This window comes from Aedes albopictus, chromosome 2 (genome assembly GCF_035046485.1).
Source record: "Aedes albopictus strain Foshan chromosome 2, AalbF5, whole genome shotgun sequence".
NCBI lineage: Eukaryota > Metazoa > Arthropoda > Insecta > Diptera > Culicidae > Aedes > Aedes albopictus.
The window spans coordinates 131,032,683-131,056,957 of NC_085137.1; the positions used below are offsets into that span (position 1 = coordinate 131,032,683).

The window sequence follows — 24,275 nt, forward strand, 5'->3', positions numbered from 1 at the left end:
TTTGGCTCTGGGGGGGGGGGGGGGGGGGGTTTAACCCTAAAACCCCCCCCCGTGGCTACGCCAGTGGGTCATATGGAATCCTTAAATCCATAATCATATGGAAGCCTTAAACTTCAGTTTTTGGAGTGTTCCGAATAAAAAAATATGTTCATGTTCGAAATGCGAGGAAAAAAAATCCTCCAATGCGTTCCATATCCCTAAATATGATGCTAAGTATCTGGTTTGGAGTAAAAAATTGCAAATAATCGTCAAAACTCCAATTTTGCATGAAAAAACCAAGTTTTAAGGCATGTTTTGGCAGTTTTTGGTGAAAAGTATCATAAAAATGACTACTTTGATGAAAAGTTTGTTTGGGACAAAGATAGGCTACAAAATATCTACAAAAGCAAGCTAAAAAATTTAAAATTGGTCAAATGGTTGAAAAGTTATAGGACTATATAGGTTATTAGTTATAGGATTAAATTAAATCTTCAAAAACTCATATTTTGCGTGACTTTGAAAAAAAAATGATGTTCTACGAATTTATTCGAAATTTAATTTGTGAGAAATTCATAAAAAAAAGATTAAAAATCGGTTGAAAATTGAGAAAGTTATGGCACTTGAAGTGAAACACCTTTTATTACTCGAAAATTCAACTTTGAAGCGATTGCGCGACCTCTAAGTCTCAATATTTTTAGCTTAAACTCAGAGGTTTCTTTTTTTGTGTCAAATGAGCTTACGAATTCCATAATAAGCCGCAGCCTATTCCACATGTTCCTCGGGAATTCTTTTCCAGATGTTACACCGATAATCTTTCTAGATATTTCTTTGAAAGTTCTTCCGGAAGTTTCTTTGAAAGTTCTTCCAGAAGTTCCTCTAGAAGTTAACAAAATTATTCCAGGATGATCCTGTAATCATTAATACATCTGATTATTAATCTAGACGTTTCTCCGGGACTTTTAGTAATAACTTGAAATTATTTCCAAGTTCCTCCGCAAAATCTTTAGAAAATCCCACCGAAAATTCTTTCAAAAGTTCCTTTTAAAATTTTTAAATTTTTCGGAAAATCCTTCCTGGACCACCTGCAATAAATTTTCCAGATATTTCTTTAAGAAATTTTCCAGGTATGCATGCGGGAATTCTTCTAAAAGTTCCTCTAGACATTCTTGAAATTCATCCAAAACTTCATTTCGGCATTCTTTCGGAAATATCTCCTCGAATTATTGCAGGAGATCCTCTGTGCAGGAAAATCAACAATCTCTAAATATAGAACTTAACGGTGACTAAAATACCAAACCCTTAAGAATGTTCGGTGAAATTTCACGAAGTTTTTTTTTGTGGGAATAATTCCCAAATTTTTTTAAGATTTTTTTTCAAGATATTCTGCCGGTAAGTGTTGCAAAAGATTCTGCAGGAATTTTTCCACAAAGATTTGAGGAAGTACTCTCAGGAGTTCCTTAGGGCAATCTTCAGAACACTGATGTGGGAGCACTTTCAGTTGCTACTCAGTTGCTCTGAGATACTTTCTTGAAGTTTCCCCGGAAATACTTCTAAAAATTCTATCGAGAATTCTTCCAAGATTTCCTTTAGGAATTATTTTAGCAGTCCCTCCGTCAATTATTCCCGATAATTGCTGTTGGAATTCTTCAAGAACTTCAAGAAAAAAAAATCTTCAAGAACTGCCTTTACAATTTCTTCCAGATGTTTTTCAAAAGCTCTTCTGGAGATTCTGCTCTGGTTTTCTGGGGATTCTGATAGAAGTTTTTCTACGAATTTATCAGAGTTTCTCCGAGAGTTCTTTCGAGAATTGTTCCAATAGTTCCTCCGGGGTTTTTATTATGAAGTTTTTTCTAAAAAGTCTTCCAGAAGTTCACCCGAGAACTATTGGATGTCTTCGAGAAAATTTTCCGGATGCTCCTCCAATAAATTATCCAGATAATTCTTCACGAAATTATCCAGATGTACACGAAGTTCCTTCAGGAGATCTTGAAATTCCTTTAAAATTTTGTTTCGAGAATTCTTTTGGACATTTCTTAAAATTCTTTCTGGAGATTCTTCCAGAAGTTTTTTTGGGAATGTTTTCAAAAGTTCTCAAAAGTTCTTTTGAGAAATTGGCTAGAAGTTCTGCTGCTAATTCTTCCAAAAGTTTCTGCAGCATTTTTTCTAGAAATAATTGTTGGAATTCTTCCAGAGTTTTTTTTTTTGATAATCTTCAGAACACTGTGTGGGAATACTTTCAGGGGTTGTTCTGAGATACTTTTGTGAAGTTTCTCCGTAAGTGCTTCCGTAAATTCCTTCGAGAATTCTTCCAGGAGTACCCTTTGGAGTTTTTTAAGTTCTTCGGTGATTTTTTCTCATAATTCTTTTTGGAATGCTTCAAGAGCTTACTTTACGATTTCTTCCAGATGTTTCTCAAAAGCTCTTCTGGAGATTCTGCTTTATGTTTGTGTTTTATTTCGTAAATTTCACCAGAAATTCTATCAGAAGTTCACCCGCGCCGGGAATTCTTCCTGGATTTCTTCGGAGAGTTCTTCCGGGAGCTTCTACAAGAAATTATCCAGATGTGCACGCGGCAATTAATCTAGAAGTGCCTTCAGAAGTTCTTTGAATTCCTTCGAAGTTTCTTTCCAGAATTCTTTCGGAAATTTCAGGAGTTGCCCTGAGATATTTTTTTTAAAGTTTTTCCGGAAATGCTTCCAAAAATTTTCTGTGGGAGTTTTTCCAAGATTTCGTTTTTGGTTCGTTTAGAAGTTCCTCTTGGAATTTTTCAAGACTTCCTTTACGATTTCTTTCAGATGTTTTTCAATTGTTCTTTTGGGGATTGCGCTCTGTTTTTCTAGAAAACAGTTTTTCTGGGATTTCTTTATCATATTCAGTAGTTTCGCGGAATTTCTTTTCTTCCGCAAGTTTCACCAGGAATTCTATCAGAAGTTCTTCCCAGATTTTCTCCAGGAGCTCTTTCGAGAAATGTTCCAATAGTTCTTCTGAGAATTATTCCAAAAATCCAGTTTTTCTAAAAAGTCTTCCAGAAGTTCACCCGAGAATTCTTCCTGAATAACTTCGGAGAAATCTTCAGGGAGCTCATCGAGCGTCTTAAAAAAAATATCCAGATGTGCACGCGGAAATTCTTCTACAAGTTTCTCCAGGAGTTCTTGCAATTCCTTCGAAATTTTTTTCCAGAATTCTTTTAGAAATTTTTCCGAGAATTCTTTCAGAAAATCTTCTGGGAATTCTTCCAGATGTTTTTGTGGGATTTATTCCAATAGTTCTTCTAAGATTTTTTCTAGAAGTTCTTCCGGTAATCCTTCCAAAAGCTGGAGCAAGAATTATTCTAGAAAGATTTGTGGGAATACTCCCAGGAGTACCTTTGAGTAATCTTCAGAACATTGCTCTGGGAAAGTTTTCAGGAGTTGCTCTGAGATACTAAGTTTCTCCGGGAATGCTTCCAAAAATACCTTCGAGAATCCTTCTAGGAATTCCATTTGGAAATCTTTTAAAAGTTCCTCGGTGATTTTTCCCCATAATTCCTGTTTGAATTCATTTACGATTTTTACGGATGTTTCTCAAAAGTTCTTCTGAAGATTCTGCTGCTTCTCTGGAAATTCTGCTAGAAGTTTCTCTGGGAATTCTTCATAGCATTCAGAAGTTTCCCGGGATTTCTTTGGCAAATTTTACCAGGAATTGTATCAGTAGATCTGCACAGATTTTTTTTTCAAAAGTTCTTTCAATAATTGTTCTAACAGTTCTTCCGGAAATTATTTTAAAACCCAGTTTTTCAAAAAAAAATTCTCGAAGTTCTTCTCCAATAAATTATCCAGATGCTTCTTCAAGAAACTATCCAGATGTGCACGCGGGAATTATTGTAGGAGTTCGTCCAGGAGTTCTTGAAATTCCTTCGACAAATCTATCCTGAAGTCTTTTGGAAATTCCTCCGAGAATCCCTTTCTTCCAGAAATTTTTGTGGAAATTAATTCAATAGTTCTTCCGAGATTATTTTTAGAAGTTCTGCCGATAATTCTTCCAAAAGCTTCTGCACTAATTCAGAAATAATTGTGAAAATTCTTCCAGGAGTTCCTTAGGACAACCTGCAGATCACTACTGTGGTAATGATTTCAAGAGTTGCCCTAAGATACTTTCTTAAAATTTTCGCAGAGAATGCTTCCAAAAATTTTCCTCGAGAGTTCTTCCACAATATTTTTTCTCTAATAATTCCTCTTTGAATTTTTTAAAAGTTTCTTTATGATTTATTCCAGAAGTTTCCCAGCGTTTATTTTTCAAGAGATCCTCAGCGTCTTTTTTTTTCAAATAGTACCTCCGAAAATTACTTAAAAAGTTTATCTAGGATTCTGTTAAAAGTTTCATTCACAAGTTTCCCGGAATTTGTTTCGCAAGTTTTACCAGGAATTCTATCACAAATTCTTCACAGATTTAATCCAAACGTTTTTTCGAGAATTGTTCAAATAGTTCTTCCGGGAATTATTTCAATTTTTTTCCAGTAAATGGTTCCACAAGTTCCTCCTGAAATTCTTCCGGATGTTCCATCGTGAGATATATGTCCGAAGTATCTTGAAGTATTCTTCCGGAAGTTCCGCAATTCTCCCAGAAACACTTTAGGAAATGCTTAAGACATTTGTTCTGAGAATTATTATTTACATTAATATGCCTCGAAAATGGGGATGAACCAACCTCGGGCTGAATTTCCCCATAATAAAAAGTTAATAATAATAATAATGCCTCGAAAATTTTTATGTAAATTCTTGCAGGAATTTTTTTCCGAAAAAATTTCCAAATTCTTCCTGCAATTCATTTACAAATTCCTCCGGAAGGTCTTCCAGGACTTTCCCTGAATATTTTTGGAGCTCTTCTAAGAGTTTACCAGAGATGCTTTCAGGAATATCATATAGATTTATGCTGGAGCTCCTCCAGGAACTTTCGCAAGAACTTCTCGAGCTATTCTTGTGGGAGTTCTTTCAGAACGTCTTCTAAGAGTTCTTCCAAAATTATAACTCCTAATAATCAAGAACTGTTTATGGAATATTTTCTAGCTATCTTTGAAGAATTGCTCCAAACAGTCATCTATAAACTCCTCCAAGCATTCATCCAGGATATTCTCAAAGGAATTCCTCTAGGATTTTTCTCCCCAGAAAATTCTTCAAAGAATTCGATCGGATTTTTTTTTCCAAAAACTCCCCATGAATAAATTACTTAAATTTGTCGAAGGATTTCTTCAGGATTTTGCTGATTTTGCCAAAGGAAGTCTTTCAATGGACTTCTGTAGAGATTCTTCCAGAAAGTTCTCTGAAGAGTCTTTTAGTAACTTCTCCAAACAACTCCTCCAAAGGTTCTTCCAGTATTTTTTCGAAGGATTCCTCTCGAGATTCCTCCAAGATTTGTTCTTCAATTACTTTCCAGGAATTGTTCCTGAAGTTCGTCCAAAAATTCCAAAAATTCAGAGAAATTTTCAAGTATTCCTCATTTGATTTCTTCATAAATTGACTTCTCTACCGGTGTTCTTTAGAAAGTTTCTTCAAAAATTCCAGGAGATTCTTTTAGAGAAGAGTGTTACTTTTTAGAGAATAACGAAAATTTGTTCAATAATTCCTCTAGATAGTTTCCAAAGATTCCTCTACACATTCCTCATAGATTTCGATCGGAAATGTCTTTAAATTGCTTTACAATTTTTTCCGAAGATGATCCAGAAAAATCTTCGTTCTTCTCAGCACATCTCCTTCAAAAGTTCATGTAAGGGTTTATCTAGAAATTCTGGCTAGGATTCCTTTAAAAGTATCTGCGAGGATATCTCCAATGATATCTTCTAGAATTATTCCAAGGATCCATTCAGAACTACCTCCGAAGATTCCTCCAGAAGTTTCCAAATTCCAAAAAAATCCACCTGCATTTTGAAATTTTTAGGTTAGTCCTCCAGAAAATTCCTCTAAAAACTCGTTCAAGGATTCTTCCAGAATATAATTCTAGGATTCCTTCTGGAATAGGCTCCTAAAGTCCTATCGGGATTCTTATTTTAAACCACAATATATGGTTCAAGAGTACATATTTACTCATTTTTTGACGTTTTTATTAACCGTAGTTGAAAATATATAATTTTTATTTTTTTAGCATTTTGTCTCGTCCCTAGCTTATAACACATATTTTGAGTGATTTTTTTCACCGTGTATGTCAGATAGGAACATTTTTGAAATCCCAGTGAGAAAAATGTCGAGCTCAGTCACACAAGGTTGACCTCAAATGTCAAAGTAGAACTATTTACCATTTTTCTTTTTTCGAATTTTCTCATTATTCCTTTGTTTTTCAAGTTCGAGTAAAGTACAATTCCGATTAGAATACCATGCTTGATCGTATTATTCAATATAAGCGAGATTTCGTCTTTAATTTTAGGACCCTATTCCTTGAGGACATTTTTGGAAAATTTAAAACAGTTTGCTCAAAGATATTCCTGAGAGTTCGTCAGATCCTCCTCCAGGAATGTTGCAGAGGTTCTTCAAAAAAATTCTCAAGTAATTTAGTAAAACATTAGAAGAGTTGTTTGGAAAGAGTCAAATATTTGTCTTGAATAAAATCAGAATTCAGTTTCACATAGAATTTATTGAAAGAGTTTGTCAGAGATAAACCTAAAACCTCTGAAAACTAGAACAGAGATAAAAAATAGGGTTTGACGGCTTTCAACAATCTATATATTCGCCTATTTTTCTAAAATTGCACTAGAACTTTCGCAGTTTTGAAACCCTACTTCTTCATTACTGCAAAGAGCTTCTCCTTCAGTTTGTCCAATCCGGCTTGGTTCGCCTGCTGGTAGTAGGGTAACTTCTGCATGGTTTCGTACCACGCGTTCATCTTTGGCCATCGATCCTTGGATATCGGACAGACATTTTCCACCGTGCTCAGAGTGGCTACTATTGGGAAGTCCGCCACGGTTAGCTGAAATCGTCATTGAAATTTGTTGATTTTTTTATGACAAACAGAACAGTGACAAATTACCTTGTCACATGCGACAAACTTGTTGTCCGTCAGATATATCTCCAAGCAGTCATAAGCATCCTGAATGGGTTTCAAATGGTGATCTTCGACCGTCACTATCGACCTGTTGAATACGTTTCTCTAAAATGAAAGAAAAAATAAGTTTTTCTTACCTTCGAAATAAAATTCAAATTGGAAAGGACTCACCAAAACGGCCGAGTCTCTCTGAAACAACACGGCATTGTTAAAACACAACCGATTGTGCACACGTGCTCGTTGCTTGGGATCGTTCAAAGAGAAGTCGCCATCTTGGCCGAAGATGTCGCACAGATACATGACGATCGCATGGCTATCGGTCAGGACCAGATCGTCATGCCGCAGAACCGGAACCGTATGCAGAGGATTTAGCTGAAATGAAGTCGAAAATCATGATCATTATTGGTTGTCAACGGTTTAATCAAATTAACAGGAAATTACTTTGACGAAATCTTCCAGAAGATGCTCTCTGGCAAAGAGGCGAACCAGTTTAAGATCCACTTGGTCGTCGATTCCCAAGGCCGCAATGGTCAGAAGGGCACCACGAACCGGTGGACTAACGCTGTCGTAGAACAGTTCCAGCTTGGACATGGTCGAATCTGAAAAAAAATATAAATTTAATCAGAATTCAAATGAAACCCAAATCGAAATCGAAATCGAATTGAAATCGAATCGAAATCGAATCGAAATCGAATCGAAATCGAATCGAAATCGAATCGAAATCGAATCGAAATCGAATCGAAATCGAATCGAAATCGAATCGAAATCGAATCGAAATCGAATCGAAATCGAATCGAAATCGAATCGAAATCGAATCGAAATCGAATCGAAATCGAATCGAAATCGAATCGAAATCGAATCGAAATCGAATCGAAATCGAATCGAAATCGAATCGAAATCGAATCGAAATCGAATCGAAATCGAATCGAAATCGAATCGAAATCGAATCGAAATCGAATTGATATCGAATCGAAATCGAATCTAAATCGAATCGAAATCAAATCGAAATCGAATCAAAATCGAATCGAAATCGAATCGAAATCGAATCGAAATCGAATCGAAATCGAATCGAAATCGAATCGAAATCGAATCGAAATCGAATCGAAATCGAATCGAAATCGAATCGAAATCGAATCGGAATCGAATCGAAATCGAATCGAAATCGAATCGAAATCGAATCGAAATCGAATCGAAATCGAATCGAAATCGAATCGAAATCGAATCGAAATCGAATCGAAATCGAATCGAAATCGAATCGAAATCGAATCGAAATCGAATCGAAATCGAATCGAAATCGAATCGAAATCGAATCGAAATCGAATCGAAATCGAATCGAAATCGAATCGAAATCGAATCGAAATCGAATCGAAATCGAATCGAAATCGAATCGAAATCGAATCGAAATCGAATCGAAATCGAATCGAAATCGAATCGAAATCGAATCGAAATCGAATCGAAATCGAATCGAAATCGAATCGAAATCGAATCGAAATCGAATCGAAATCGAATCGAAATCGAATCGAAATCGAATCGAAATCGAATCGAAATCGAATCGAAATCGAATCGAAATCGAATCGAAATCGAATCGAAATCGAATCGAAATCGAATCGAAATCGAATCGAAATCGAATCGAAATCGAATCGAAATCGAATCGAAATCGAATCGAAATCGAATCGAAATCGAATCGAAATCGAATCGAAATCGAATCGAAATCGAATCGAAATCGAATCGAAATCGAATCGAAATCGAATCGAAATCGAATCGAAATCGAATCGAAATCGAATCGAAATCGAATCGAAATCGAATCGAAATCGAATCGAAATCGAATCGAAATCGAATCGAAATCGAATCGAAATCGAATCGAAATCGAATCGAAATCGAACCGAAATCGAATCGAAATCGAATCGAAATCGAATCGAAATCGAACCGAAATCGAATCGAAATCGAATCGAAATCGAATCGAAATCGAATCGAAATCGAATCGAAATCGAATCGAAATCGAATCGAAATCGAATCGAAATCGAATCGAAATCGAATCGAAATCGAATCGAAATCGAATCGAAATCGAATCGAAATCGAATCGAAATCGAATCGAAATCGAATCGAAATCGAATCGAAATCGAATCGAAATCGAATCGAAATCGAATCGAAATCGAATCGAAATCGAATCGAAATCGAATCGAAATCGAATCGAAATCGAATCGAAATCGAATCGAAATCGAATCGAAATCGAATCGAAATCGAATCGAAATCGAATCGAAATCGAATCGAAATCGAATCGAAATCGAATCGAAATCGAATCGAAATCGAATCGAAATCAAATCGAAATCGAATCGAAATCGAATCGAAATCGAATCGAAATCGAATCGAAATCGAATCGAAATCGAATCGAAATTGAATCGAAATCGAATCGAAATCGAATCGAAATCGAATCGAAATCGAATCGAAATCGAATCGAAATCGAATCGAAATCGAATCGAAATCGAATCGAAATCGAATCAAAATCGAATCGAAATCGAATCGAAATCGAATCAAAATCGAATCAAAATCGAATCAAAATCGAATCGAATCGAAATCGAATCGAATCGAAATCGAATCGAAATCGAAATCGAATCGAAATCGAATCGAAATCGAATCGAAATCGAATCGAAATCGAATCGAAATCGAATCGAAATCGAATCGAAATCGAATCGAAATCGAATCGAAATCGAATCGAAATCGAATCGAAATCGAATTGAAATCGAATCGAAATCGAATCGAAATCGAATCGAAATCGAATCGAAATCGAATCGAAATTGAATCGAAATCGAATCGATATCGAATCGAAATCGAATCGAAATCGAATCGAAATCGAATCGAAATCGAATCGAAATCGAATCGAAATCGAATCAAAATCGAATCGAAATCGAATCGAAATCGAATCAAAATCGAATCAAAATCGAATCAAAATCGAATCGAATCGAAATCGAATCGAATCGAAATCGAATCGAAATCGAAATCGAATCGAAATCGAATCGAAATCGAATCGAAATCGAATCGAAATCGAATCGAAATCGAATCGAAATCGAATCGAAATCGAATCGAAATCGAATCGAAATCGAATCGAAATCGAATCGAAATCGAATCGAAATCGAATCGAAATCGAATCGAAATCGAATCGAAATCGAATCGGAATCGAATCGAAATCGAATCGAAATCGAATCGAAATCGAATCGAAATCGAATCGAAATCGAATCGAAATCGAATCGAAATCGAATCGAAATCGAATCGAAATCGAATCGAAATCGAATCGAAATCGAATCGAAATCCAATCCAAATCCAATCCAAATCCAATCCAAATCCAATCCAAATCCAATCCAAATCCAATCCAAATCCAATCCAAATCCAATCCAAATCCAATCCAAATCCAATCCAAATCCAATCCAAATCCAATCCAAATCCAATCTAAATCCAATCCAAATCCAATCCAAATCCAATCCAAATCCAATCCAAATCGAATCCAAATCCAATCCAAATCCAATCCAAATCCAATCCAAATCCAATCCAAATCCAATCCAAATCCAATCCAAATCCAATCCAAATCCAATCCAAATCCAATCCAAATCCAATCCAAATCCAATCCAAATCCAATCCAAATCCAATCCAAATCCAATCCAAATCCAATCCAAATCCAATCCAAATCCAATCCAAATCCAATCCAAATCCAATCCAAATCCAATCCAAATCCAATCCAAATCCAATCCAAATCCAATCCAAATCCAATCCAAATCCAATCCAAATCCAATCCAAATCCAATCCAAATCCAATCCAAATCCAATCCAAATCCAATCCAAATCCAATCCAAATCCAATCCAAATCCAATCCAAATCCAATCCAAATCCAATCCAAATCCAATCCAAATCCAATCCAAATCCAATCCAATCCAAATCCAAATCCAATCCAAATCCAATCCAAATCTAATCCAAATCTAATCCAAATCAAACTGAAATTACATCGAAATTCAATCAAGATTTGATCATTTGATGTTCTCGTTATTTTTTATAAATTTTTACTTTGTATTCCGAAACAAAGTGCTTATCATTACGTAGCATTGATTAGCTCAATTGAACACCGGTCACCTGTATATAAATAGATAGCTTGGCGAAGATGTGCCATTCGTCGATTCAGTAATTGCGATAGCAACGTGATAAACTACAGTATCGAATCGCAAATTAATCCTCCCCTTTGTGACAAACGAAACACTATCGTACACTAACATCTGTCGAGCAGGTCGGAAGCAAGTTTCAGTTTTACGTATCGTTCCGGACGAGTAGCAAACGCGACGACGCCCCACTCGCCACCATGGGAAAAATCAAACTCTACAGTTTCCCGTTGAGCCCACCTGGTCGTACGGTTCAGCTCACCGCAAAAGCCCTTGGCCTTGAGCTCGAATTTCAGTGAGTATGTCACTCGTGTGTGTAGTCGAATTGCGGTTGGCAATATTTAGAATCTAGATCAGGGTCTGGATCATCGTTTAGATCTAAAATGGTACATTAAAATATTTTTAAAAATATTTATTTCAACAAAAAACCTATTTTCTGTTTTCATTCAACGTACTGTAATCTGAATTGTTTTACTGGGAATTATAATTTTAGAAATGGTCTATTTATTCAATATCCTTTCAAAGGTAAAAAATGTGAAAATAAAAAAGAGAAAAACATAAAAATTAAAAAAGAAAAACTACACAGAAGAGAGATTTTTTTAACGATATGAGGCTAATTTCAATGCGTATGTCATATGTGCAATCGAAATGCTGTTTGATCAACGTAAGATCTAAATTGGTACATTTTAATATATTTTCAAATTATTTTTTTAACATTGGAAAGTCCGTTTTTAGAAAAGGTTATTCAAGGTTTAAAATCGAAAAATTAAGGAAATAAAACTAAAAAACACTAACTAATGATGCTATTCCATTAATAGTTACTATTTAATGATTCTGGAAAAAAAATCTGCTTTAATTAATTTATTTACCATCCTTTCAAGAGTTAAAAATTTGGAAATAAAAAAAAATGTGAAGGATTGGAAAATTAACCTTGAACGATAAATAACATTAAAGTGAAAACTATTTTCTATTAGCAGCTCTTGAAGCAGCAATAATTGAATTATTGAAGTACTTTTTTAGAAATGGTCTATTCTTTCTACATGATCCTTTAAAGGGTAAAAAATGAAAAAAAATAAAATAAAAATAAAGAAAAGTAGAAAATTGAACTTTTTTAATTTTTAAACAGCTTGCAGTTTTTTTGTAAAACAAGATTCTGATCCTACTGAATATTCAAAATATTATCGTATTTTGATCAGGAATTCTGAAGATTCCACTGTGGATTCTTTTTGGATAATTTTCCACGGATTCCTTGAGAAATTTTTTTGTGAATTTCCTTAGAAATTCCTTCTTCTAGATTAACCTTATTTACTTAAGATTTCTCACGGATGCCTTAAGATAATTTATCAGTGATTCGTTACAAAATATCTCCCAAGTTTCCTTTAGAAATTATCCCAGAGATTTCTTCAGAACTTTCTGCAGAGAAACCTCTTCCATAAATTTCCAAAGAATTTCTTTAGAGAATCTTCTATGGATCCCTTCTAAAATTGCTCCATTGAAAGAGTCTGCTCTTGCTCTTGCTCTTGCTCTTGCTCTTGCTCTTGCTCTTGCTCTTGCTCTTGCTCTTGCTCTTGCTCTTGCTCTTGCTCTTGCTCTTGCTCTTGCTCTTGCTCTTGCTCTTGCTCTTGCTCTTGCTCTTGCTCTTGCTCTTGCTCATGCTCTTGCTCTTGCTCTTGCTCATGCTCTTGCTCTTGCTCTTGCTCTTGCTCTTGCTCTTGCTCTTGCTCTTGCTCTTGCTCTTGCTCTTGCTCTTGCTCTTGCTCTTGCTCTTGCTCTTGCTCTTGCTCTTGCTCTTGCTCTTGCTCTTGCTCTTGCTCTTGCTCTTGCTCTTGCTCTTGCTCTTGCTCTTGCTCTTGCTCTTGCTCTTGCTCTTGCTCTTGCTCTTGCTCTTGCTCTTGCTCTTGCTCTTGCTCTTGCTCTTGCTCTTGCTCTTGCTCTTGCTCTTGCTCTTGCTCTTGCTCTTGCTCTTGCTCTTGCTCTTGCTCTTGCTCTTGCTCTTGCTCTTGCTCTTGCTCTTGCTCTTGCTCTTGCTCTTGCTCTTGCTCTTGCTCTTGCTCTTGCTCTTGCTCTTGCTCTTGCTCTTGCTCTTGCTCTTGCTCTTGCTCTTGCTCTTGCTCTTGCTCTTGCTCTTGCTCATGCTCTTGCTCTTGCTCTTGCTCTTGCTCTTGCTCTTGCTCTTGTTCTTGCTCTTGCTCTTGCTCTTGCTCTTGCTCTGCTCTGCCCCAAGCAGGTATTCGTCCAGAGATTTTAGCAGAAAATCATACAGATATTCCTTCAGCAGTACTCCCGGGTATTTTCTTTCGGAAATTCATCCGGGATTTTTTACAAAGATGCCTTTAGGAATTTCTCTCGAATACCTGCTTAGAAGCTACTCCAGAAATCCCTTTGTAAATTCATCATAAGATTTTACTATTATACATACTTTACAGAAGTTTTAGTGTTTTTCTAGACATTCTTCCAAGATATCTTCAAAAAACGTCCATGACTTCCTCCGAGTATTACTTTCGAAAATCCATGAATTTTAATAAGGAATTCCTCCTAATATTTTTCCCTAAAATAATTCCACCAACAGTTTCTCAAGCAGTCTTACTCAAGAATTTTCTTCAGCAGCACCTTCTAAGATTTCTTCGAGAGTTTATATAGGGATTTTTAAGAATATCCCAAGGGATTTATATGGAAATGAGACGAAGGTATATTGAAAAAAATATTAAGGAATCTTTTAGAAGTTTCTCCACGGATTCTTTCTGAAACTTCTTCAGGAATTCCTCTGGAAATATTTGCAGAGACTCCTTCAGTAGTTTATGGCCTTATCCGTTCATTTCAGCAAGTTCAATCAGAAATTCTTCCATTATTTTTTTTTCAGAAATTCATCTAGAACTTTTACCATTTTTTTTTCTTCAAAAACCTTCCAATGGCTCCTCTACGAATGCTTTAAAACAATTGTCAGGAGTGACTGAAGAAATTTGTAGAATGTTTCTTTTTAGTACTACTCTTGCAATTCATACAGAAATATCCCCACGTGATTTCACAGAATTACTTCGTGAAAATAAACAAAAAAAAATACCGGAGAAACTTTTCAAGGATTCCCTGAAGGAATTTTGAAAGAAATTCTTAGATATACCTGCGAGATTAAAAAATCTTAAAGAGATTCCTGAACAAAATTCTTTGAATCAATTTCTCAAGCAATCTTTGGAGAAGTTTCTGCAGGAATATCTGGAGAATACATGGAATTACTCTTTGAGATGGCTCTGGAGGAATTCGTCGAAGAATTTTATGAGAAAAAAATTGAAATTGAATCCTTGGAGAATTACTGGAGTAACCTCTTGAGATAGCTCTGGAGAAATTCCTGGAAAAAATATGAAAACCTTTTGAAGGAATTTAAGGAAAACTTTCTGGAGCAGTTTCTGAAAAAATCCCTGATGAAATATCTAAAGGATACATTTGAGGAATTTCAGAAGTAAACCTCCGAAAAAAAATCTGGAGGAATTCTTGAAATAATTTCTGCATGAAGCCAAGCAGAAACTGTAGACAAAGTTATTGGAAAAGATCTTCAAAAAATCTCTATATAAATTTCTGAAGGGATTCTTGGAAAATGCAAACCCTAGAACAACTGCTGGAGATACTTCTGGAGGAGTTTTTAGAAGAATTTCATGCCGAAAGTGGACTAAACTCTCTGAAACATCTTCCTAAATGATCGCTAGAAGAATTTTCTGAGGAATAATAGCAAAAAATTGAAACAAATCTGGAAGAATTCTTCTTTTCTCACTAAAATATAAATCTTAAGAAATTGATTTTTGCGAAAGAATGCCTGGAAATCTGGACAATGCTCTGCAGTAATTGCATGAGGATTTTTCTTTGAAATCTTCCTGAAGGAACGCCACGAAAGGAATCCGGAAGTGATTTCCGAAAGAATCCCTTACGGAATCTCTGAAGGATTTTTTCTATGAATTCCGGTGCAATCCCTGGAGGAATATTTGAGGAAATTTTGAGAAACCCCCTGGAGGAACTTCTAGAAGAATCTCTTGAGATTTTCTTGAGGAGTTTCTGAAGTTATGTCCGAGAGAATCTCTGGAGAAATTCTAGAAAGGAACCTCATGAGGAGCTCAATATAAAATTTCAGATATCATTCCAGCAAAAATCTGAATTCTCGAAGGAATCGCTGTAGAAATTTCGAGAGAAAATTCCCTTGAGAAGTTACTGAAACTTCTGAAGGATACGTCGCAGGAACTCCTCTACTGTGTGCTTTAACACAAAGTTTCGGCAAGAATTGCTTTTTAAAGGAAAGGCTAGGCTAAAACTTGAGAAACACCGGGAAGAATGTTTTGCAGAATTTCTGGAGAAACATATAGAAGATTTCCTGGAAAAATTCTAAAAAATCCTGAAGGAAATTATAAAGAATTTTCTGGAGGTATCTTTGGAGGAATCATGGCTGAAATCATAAAAAGGGCTCCTGCATTAATTCCAGAACCAGAACTGTTTGAGAAATTTCAGTAGGAACCTCTGTGCAACTCCTAGAGGTAGTTTGCGGTACTGGAATAATCGGAATGTTGGTCTTTCTCCCTGTTACAAAGGCAGAGTGCAATCTCTGAAACATTTTCTTGAATAATTGCTAGAGAAATTTTCGGAGGAATCTCTGCAAGAATTTGAAAAAAAATCTCGAAGATTCTTCAGACTCTAGTTTAATTTAAAAACACTTCACTAATACTTCACTTTTGCAAAAGAAAATAAAAAATGAATAACTCTTTTAAAGAAAACTAGAAAGCAGTCGAGCACTTGACACTGAAGAAGTCTGTAAGTCACAGACGAAATAGGCCTATCTGTCCGAAGATAAGCACAGTAGTAGAATTAAAAGGAATTTGCTCGTCCTTTCTAGTTTTCTTTAAAAGAGTTATTCATTTTTTATTTTCTTTTGCAAAAGTGAAGTATTAGTGAAGTGTTTTTAAATTAAACTAGAGTCTGAAGTAACAAGTTCTACTAAAAGCTCTAAAGTAATAGTAAAGTCTCGAAGATTTCCTGAAGGAATCACTAAAATATGTTTCTTAATAAATTGTTTTTTTTTTCGAAGGAATGTCTGGAATTCTCTGTAGTAATTCCATGAAGATTTTTTTTGAGAAATTCCTTGCAGAAACGCTAAGGCATAAATCCAGAAGTGATTTATGAAAGAATCCCTGAAGAAAAGTCTCAATGAATTCCAATTGTGTTAAAATCCCTGGAGGAATTTTAATCTTCGCCGACGTTTCTGTCCTCGAATCGGACCTTCTTTAGGGCTCGATAATAATCAACTGGCCAATTTATAAAATGATTTAGAAAAATCTTTATTTTTTTTAAATTTTCGGTACGTCGATCTGTAAGGGTTACAGCTCTTATGGTGGCGCATATGCCCACATATATGCCCGAATGAAAATACAGTAGAAAAACCGAACGTTGTATCGTAACAGTACTACATATTTAAAACCATATTTTTACAATAGACACCACTGTTAAAATGAAAATACAAAAACCAATAAGCTGTAATGTAGACACCATACAGTGAATTGTAAATAAGATTTTTACAATATATTATACAGGTCTTTCAGTATCGTAACAATACAAAACAATATTTTTCTCCATAGAGTAAAGTGGGGCAAAAGTTCGAGTGGGGCAAGAGTTTCTTTTGAAGTTTTTGTGCTCAAATCAAATTATTTCTTTCGGGTGTCAAGGTTGTTCGAACCCATTTTGAAAAAGGGTCTTTCACTCCAAAAATTATGTAAATTGATCTTAATTTCGAAAAGCTATGACAAAATGTTGGTTTTTGATCAAAAAAATATAACATGCGATGGTCCTTCCAACGCATGGAATGGAATTGTAATGAACTCGACTTCGATATTTTATTTTGGGGCGTAAGTAGGTATATTTTGAAGATGCTTTAGCAGGTATAACTTTTTACAAAAAAGATTTGGAAATCATATTTTACACATAGTGGGGCAAAAGTTCGAATTGTGGGGCAAAAGTTCGAGTCATGTGGCAACTTTAGGTAAAAACCTAAAATTCTGCAAAATGTACATAGTATCTCTAAGAGTGATGGAATTAGCGAGAAAGTTCGATCAAAGTTGAAAAAAGATGTTGTTTTGTCTGAATTCGGCGGAAAACTACTAATTTTTGATGTAGTAAATTTAACCCTGATATGAGTAAAATCCAGATCGAACTTTAAAGTGTATTCCAGTTCAAATATCAAATATCAAGTGGTTTCAGGTATTCCTATTACCAAAGTATCAAAATAGTGTGCTACGGTTAGCGAAATTCCACAAACACTAGATTCGAACTTTTGCCCCAGTGGTGGGGCAAGAGTTCGAATAAAACACACATATACAAAAAGTATTGTAACTCAAAATTGAAAAGACATTTGGCGTAACTTTGTTCAGCAAAATTTTAGCTCATGGATAGTAGAATCACCACACGGTATTCATTTATTTTTATTCGCTTCGATTTTCTGAAATAAGTTGAATTTTCAACTAGGGTCGAACTTTTGCCCCACCTTACTCTATATATATTTTTGCAAAACCATACATTTTGTTGTAAATGAATTGTTCTAAGTACTGATACGTGGGTTTTAATATACCGTACATTGTATGGTACATGTATGGTTTCAAACAATAAAATGTGCCGTAAAGATATTGTTTATAATTGTAATTTCACTACTCGCTATACATTTAATCAAATGGTTTTGGGATGGTTCTCTTTTGTAATGTTGTATTGTTTTACATTACATAAACCATATAATGTTATATTATCTTGTCATGTTCCTCCTGTTAATGGCATCCCTTCATATATAGGATCGCCCTCGTCTAAGTCTGAGTAGTCTCTGATTGCATTAACAGTTGAAGCTTAGGCTCCCATGCCCCACCAGCCAGATAACCGGGTTTTGCAAACTAAGCATTATTTGTGGCAACACTTTGAGCGGCTTGATGGAACTATGCCGAGCGCGCTAAGTCTTATTAGACCACTAATGTAGTTGCATGAAGTGGGTGACGAGGTACATAAGTATCATTACAGCGTGCTTAACCGTTATTGCAATATTGAGGCTCTAGTTTGACTAAAGTTTGAAGTTATGTATTTCATGAGGAAACTGTCAAGTTCGATTCAAATATAAGTTCGGTTAAAAAGCGAACCCGCAGACGAACCTATATTAGAAGTCGTTTCAGTGTCCAGTCCAGTCCATATGTTAAAGATGGCTCTAGGTCAAAGACTAATTTCGTCAATCGCATTCGATTCGGTTGTAGCCGAAGGCATGTTCACATGAGGTAAGGGGAGAAAACTCCCCTAAATGTAAATACAGAAAGGATCATGTTGAACTCATCCACTGATTTACGGTAATTTGTTCTGCGTCTTTCCGGGTTGACCTACATTCGTATTGGTCTCATCGCACTCTACATACCTAGCCCGCCATATCTCTTGGATCTGCTCTCCTTAGAACACCTGGTTTACTACTTATTTAAACATTTTATTGACTTCAAATATATGTTTCAACTTATTCACTTTTTTCTCCTTCCTTTCCATTACATCAAAAAAGTCACGAACATCAACAAACCAAGGCACGGAAATATCTAAAACTGAATAAATAATAAGAAATGCACGGAAAAAATAATATTTCGGAAAGTGAATGGTTCAATCGTAAGAAAAACAGTATAATATATTGTTACATAAAGATCGGATGTAAATGTATAGTAGCTACAATATGCACAGCTTTTAGCGAACCATTCTATTACAATACACTTTATTGTAGCTGGTACACTGTATGGTGCAAGAATGGTTAGTTTTTATCCGGGTGGTTATTGGATCGTGATGAAGTGGGTTTTAGCATTTAGCAAGATCATGCACTAGTTGTGATAGTGTTCAGCCAACCCCCAAGATCTCTAGCTAAATCCAGTGACCAAACTGTACTCCTGGTTCGATCAAACACAGTCATGTACACCCACTTGACCACGATCTAATCCAATAATTATATATGGTATGCGCCACCATACGAGCTGTAACTCTTTCAGACCTGACGCACCAAAAATCAAAAGTTTTTTTTTTATAAATTGACCAGTTGATTATTATCGAGCCCAGGAGAAGGTCCGATCTGAGGACCGAAACGTCGGTGAAGATAACAAACTATCAACGCTAAAACCAAAGACTTCTAAGACGAAACCGAAACAGCAAAAATGAAAATAACTGAAATAATATTTAATGGAGCTTCTGAAGGATTCGTCAGAGGAAATCCTCTACTATCTGTTAAGAAATTTCTGCAGGAAGTAATTTTTTAAAGGAATGACTGGGTGAAAACTGGAGATGCGCCGGGAAGAATATCTTGAAGAATTGCGGGAGAAATTTCTAGAATAATTCCTGGAAAAATCTAAAAAAATCCTGAAAGAAATTCTAAAGAAATTCCTGGAGGTATCTTTGGAAGAATTCTTGCTGAAACATGAAAAGGGTTCCTGCAATATTTCCAAAACTTTTTGAGAAATTTCAAAAGGATCCTCTATGCAACTCTTAGAGGTAGACCCTATTTTTGAATTTAGAGCTATCAGACAATAGCAGCATATAGTGTTCTAGAAATTCGGAATTTAGAATCATATTTTGGAAAACATTTTTGAGTTTTGAGCCACGAAGAGTAGGTCTGTTGAAACTGCATGTAAACTTTTGTCATCCAATTCCGTTTTTCTTCTCCCTAGTTCCGTCTCTGTGTTGGCCAAGGAACATCTAACCGATGAGTTCATCAAGGTTTGCCTCATATCATAGTCATTTCCACTGTCTAATGTTCCATTTTTCGCATTCCTCAGATGAACCCACTGCACACCATTCCGGTGATTGACGACAACGGTTTTGTCCTGTACGACAGCCATGCGATCGCCGTCTACCTAATTTCCAAGTACTCCCCGGGAAACCCACTTTACCCCACTTCCGACTTGGAGCAACAGGCCCGAATCAACGCCATCCTGCACTTCGAGTCTGGAGTGATGTTTGCCCGGCTTCGGTACGTCGGCGATGCCATCCAGAAGGCTGCCCAGCCCGGACAAGTTCCCCAGGATCGGGTCGAGTACGCACTGCAAGCCGTCGACCAGCTGGAAGCTCTGCTGAGGGATGGTCCATATCTGGCCGGCGATCACGTGACGTTGGCTGATGTCAGTTGCGTTACTTCGTTCTCGTTTTTGGACGTTATGCTGCCGGTGGAACGGGCGAAGTATCCCAAGGTTTATGGTTGGTACGAGAGGATGAAGCGGATCCAGGGGTATGACGAGATCAACCAGACAGCGGTGGATCAGCTGAATGGGGTTATTCAGGGGATTTTCGAGGCGAACAAGGAGAAATAGGAACTCGATTCTTCGATGTGAACTTCTCGTATGCAAATTTATGGAAAGCTAGGAATTAGCCTTTCAATGATAAGTTTATTTCAGGATTTTATAAATTTCTACAAAAGGTTCAACTGAGAAGATAACTACGAAAAAAATATACGAAATTTTAATGAATTTATGTGTTACCCAGAAGAGAAGCAGTTTCATATTCATATTTTGGATAATCTTTGAATGGCCCTGACAGGATTTCTTGTAATGAACAAAAATGATCAAATGTCTCAGTAGCTTAATGGTCAAAGCACTCGTCTACCACAAGGGTTGGCCGTGGGTTCTATTCCCACATGAGGACATGATTTTTTTTCGACAATGTTACACACAACACAGCGCTGTTATAGTGTAAATGTCTTTTGACATAACACTATTAGGCATGACATTTCTTTTTCCTCTTGGTGCTACGTTTCCACTGAGGCAAAGCCTGCTTCTGAGCATGCCCAACTAGAGAATCATATCAAAATTATATCATATTGTGTTATGATGTTAAAATATTTTTGTATAGCTTATTATATTAAAAACTGGATTCAGGATGATGTTAAAATAACTAAAATAGTAACAAAAAGTACGCTGGCCTAATCAAGATAATAACCTGTTTTTAAATAAATTTGAGCTTCAGGATTACTAGTTTCTACTACAATGTGATACAATTTGTAACATTATTTCATTATTTTTCAAATGTTGAAGAATCAAAACTAATTTTTATTACAATGAGTTATCACACATCATTTATATTACATAATGCTATATTGAGTTATGGTATTTTAAAATATTGAAAATGATTTCATCACAATGAGTTATCAATATCATGGTTGTTATAATTATTTTATGTTTTTGTTACACTTTTCTGGTCGGGTAGTGTACTTTCACAGCTATTAACTAAGAGTTGTCTTTGCAATTCGTGCCTTTTTTCATTCATCGTTTTTCAGACACGCGGATACCCGACTAGACGGCAAAAACAAATTTATTACAGGTTGTGTTATTTTGTTACAATGATTATTGTAACAACGGTTGTTATAAAACATGTACCGTCAGTAGTTGCAATAACAAAAAACTCTAACAAAACTCGTTCCAGTTTAAGTAAAAATATAACAAGTTGAGATATAATCATAACAAGATTATATCAAATTTTGTTAGACTAAACTTGCGAAATCATAACAAAATTATAACAATTTCTGTTATATATTTCAGAACAAATTTGTTACAAGTTTTGTTATAAATCTCTTGGCTCGAGTGACCAAAATAACAAAAATTATCATTCTTTTTCGCGACTACACAAAAAATCCTATAAATTCAGAAATAATTTTGTTACAAAAACATATAACAAAATTTGCAATAAACGTGTTACGAAATTATGTTTGAGGCAATTGTATTATAATGCAAATGTTGTTATACATCTGTTTGAAATGAAACCAGTTTTGTTTTAATGTTGTTACTAAAATTATAACACATGTTAATACAATTTTGTTATGGATATTCACATAGAAAAATCCTTATAACAGAATTATATCAACTATTGTTACTTCTAACAACAGTTGTCATAATTTTGCTATAATATATTGTTATGCGCTTCTGGTCGGGTATCCTATGCTCAAGGAAGCCTAGGAAATTTCCATCCCGAAAGGTTCCTGGGCCGACTGGTAATTGAACCCGGACACTCTAAACAAGTCTAACTTACGCAATGTGTTAACGGTAAATGCGATGAAATGATCATTTGGCAATATCGTTACCCAATTTTATCCAGATACTCAGTGGAAGATTTTTTCTGATAGCTGTTATGAAGCTTATCAACAAGATTAGATAAGACGTAACTCCTTGAATTTTTTTTGGTGCAAGAGCATATTTACATGACCAGAAATCCGAAGCCCTTATCAACGAATGCTGTGTGCAGGTGGTGTACCTCTCATGCAGTGCTTATGTCCATAAAGGGTATATTACTTCATAAATTGCTCTTTCTTATGATAATTAACATTAGGGTTATTCAACAATTAATAACAATACATAATTATAAAAGTTTCTCCAATGAACATCAATTAAATACTGCAAAACTGACTCTAATTATTAGTATTTCTCATTTTAAGAACTTCAATGACAAGAGCTTATGTTAAAACTAAAGCCAATCATATCTCAATAAAACATGGAAATAAATCAGACGGAATTCGTTTAGATCGATTGTCTAGGAATGAAAGAGTGGAGATATATTACTAACGAGTTATGTCGTTATGTGTGGTACTCAGAATTAAAATGACCTACAGGTCTCCAATCATTCAGTTGGATTGGGGATCGAATCTGGCTTGTGTAGGCGGATAACGCAGTTCCAAAGATGTTATAGAAATGTTTTCGTTCTCTTTAAGTAAGTATCACTGAAATAATTTTAACTCACCCGTAATGGTAAACGACACCAAAGAATCTGCAGACTAATCCGAAATTCAAATCTGTAATCTTAAGACGAGACAAGCAAGCACGCACGCAGAAGGTTGAACGAACGCAACAAGTGATCAACATAGACTGATCGTCTGGTTTGCTCCAGCCAGAAGAAGCTTCGATAATCCGTCTTTATTCATTTTCATTCATTCATTCATATCTAACCCATAGGAAGCTGAATCAGCTGTGGATCGTCAGCTTCTCGGCGTCTTCGTTGATCACTACGACGACGCTTGTCGTTACATTTGTTTTCATTCATGCACTAGTTAGGGGTATTCAGCCAAAAACGCATCCTTCACAAGCCCACGACACATAACACTAGTTTACAAAATAAAACGAAAGTTGTGAACTTCTGTCAACGACCAAAACTTTTGAAGCACAATTTAGAACCGACCTTCAAACAATTTTAAGTAGAACGGTTTACGAGTTTTAGCTCAATATCGAGTTTTACAACTTTTTAAAATTTGGGAATTACTAATATTCAAAACGCAAAATTTTGTTCAACCAATTTTAAATTTTTTTTTTTTAAATAAATTATAAGCTGAATATAATACCAATCGATCATCTGAATGCAGGTTTTGCGTCAGATTGATGAAATACTAGATATTGAAGAGTTTTAGGGACGATCTTCTTAAATTTTAGCAAAATTTCCAAAAATATGTGAAAAAATGTATTTTTTCAATAACAAAAAAACTATTTAAAAATGGTTGTGACATAAGAGAAAAACAAAATTTGTGTCAGTATTATGGTATTAGTTTTTGTTAATTTGCCTCTTATTACCACCTAATGGAGGGCTTATCAATGTAAGATAGTTTTTAAGATAAATACCTTGATATGCCATTCACTTGCTATTCTTTTCTGCTCGGGCTATGCAGCTTCGCTGCATGGCTCAAGAGATAATTTTACCATGTTTTATATTTATTGTTGGCTAAGTTTTTCATTAAAGGAAGTTTCTGAATTTTCAATTGCTTTTTTGATATGTTTTTCAATGTGAATTTTCATATTCATTATGGAGGGCCCCGTGCTCCCACATTTTAGGAGCCGCACAAAACGGTTTTTACTTGATGATTAACCTGGGCTTTTTGGTTTTCACTTGCTACACATTAAGGACGCTATGTGAACCCATTGTGGTACGCTTTTGCGTGTATGACGATCCTATTCCCTTACCTGTCCTTTCCCCTGTCCTATCCTTTTTCCTTCCCTTCTCCGTCAGGTAAATGATGAATAGGCTCGTGTTCATGGCGATGGCACAAATTTCCCAAATGGAGGAGAACGTGCCTCTAGAGCCGACCTACTGATACCTGATACACAATAAGGTGAAACATCAAGAAATCCTATTCCAAACTTGTATACAAACT

At 35.6% G+C, this 24,275-nt stretch overlaps 3 protein-coding genes across 8 annotated transcripts in view; 2 read left to right on the plus strand and 1 right to left on the minus strand.

Annotated features, from left to right (window-relative positions):
* LOC109417701 (suppressor APC domain-containing protein 2) overlaps window positions 1-24,275 on the plus strand; it is a 195,990-nt gene that overhangs the window by 106,717 nt on the left and 64,998 nt on the right. The window lies entirely within an intron of this gene.
* LOC109417692 (glutathione S-transferase E14-like) lies at window positions 6,717-7,589 on the minus strand. Its single transcript, XM_019691765.3, has 4 exons — window positions 7,432-7,589; window positions 7,162-7,362; window positions 6,976-7,095; window positions 6,717-6,915 (listed from the first exon to the last, which is right to left on the minus strand). Exons 1-4 carry the CDS (start codon window positions 7,579-7,581, stop codon window positions 6,724-6,726), a joined length of 663 nt encoding a protein of 220 aa, XP_019547310.2. The 5' UTR covers window positions 7,582-7,589; the 3' UTR covers window positions 6,717-6,723.
* On the plus strand, window positions 11,133-20,639 carry LOC115255352 (glutathione S-transferase 1-like). The gene is made up of 3 exons (XM_029853375.2): window positions 11,133-11,426; window positions 19,822-19,870; window positions 19,930-20,639. The coding sequence occupies exons 1-3, from the start codon at window positions 11,332-11,334 to the stop codon at window positions 20,458-20,460; spliced, it is 675 nt and encodes a 224-aa protein (XP_029709235.1). The 5' UTR covers window positions 11,133-11,331; the 3' UTR covers window positions 20,461-20,639.

Coding starts and splice junctions, on each gene's coding strand:
- LOC115255352 (XM_029853375.2), top strand. CDS start 11,332: ATGGGAAAAATCAAACTCTACAGTTTCCCGTTGAGCCCACCTGGTCGT. Junction 11,427..19,821: donor GGCCTTGAGCTCGAATTTCA/GTGAGTATGTCA, acceptor TCTTCTCCCTAG/TTCCGTCTCTGTGTTGGCCA. Junction 19,871..19,929: donor TAACCGATGAGTTCATCAAG/GTTTGCCTCATA, acceptor CGCATTCCTCAG/ATGAACCCACTGCACACCAT.
- LOC109417692 (XM_019691765.3), bottom strand. CDS start 7,581: ATGTCCAAGCTGGAACTGTTCTACGACAGCGTTAGTCCACCGGTTCGT. Junction 7,363..7,431: donor TTCTGGAAGATTTCGTCAAA/GTAATTTCCTGT, acceptor ACTTCATTTCAG/CTAAATCCTCTGCATACGGT. Junction 7,096..7,161: donor AGAGAGACTCGGCCGTTTTG/GTGAGTCCTTTC, acceptor CTTTCATTTTAG/AGAAACGTATTCAACAGGTC.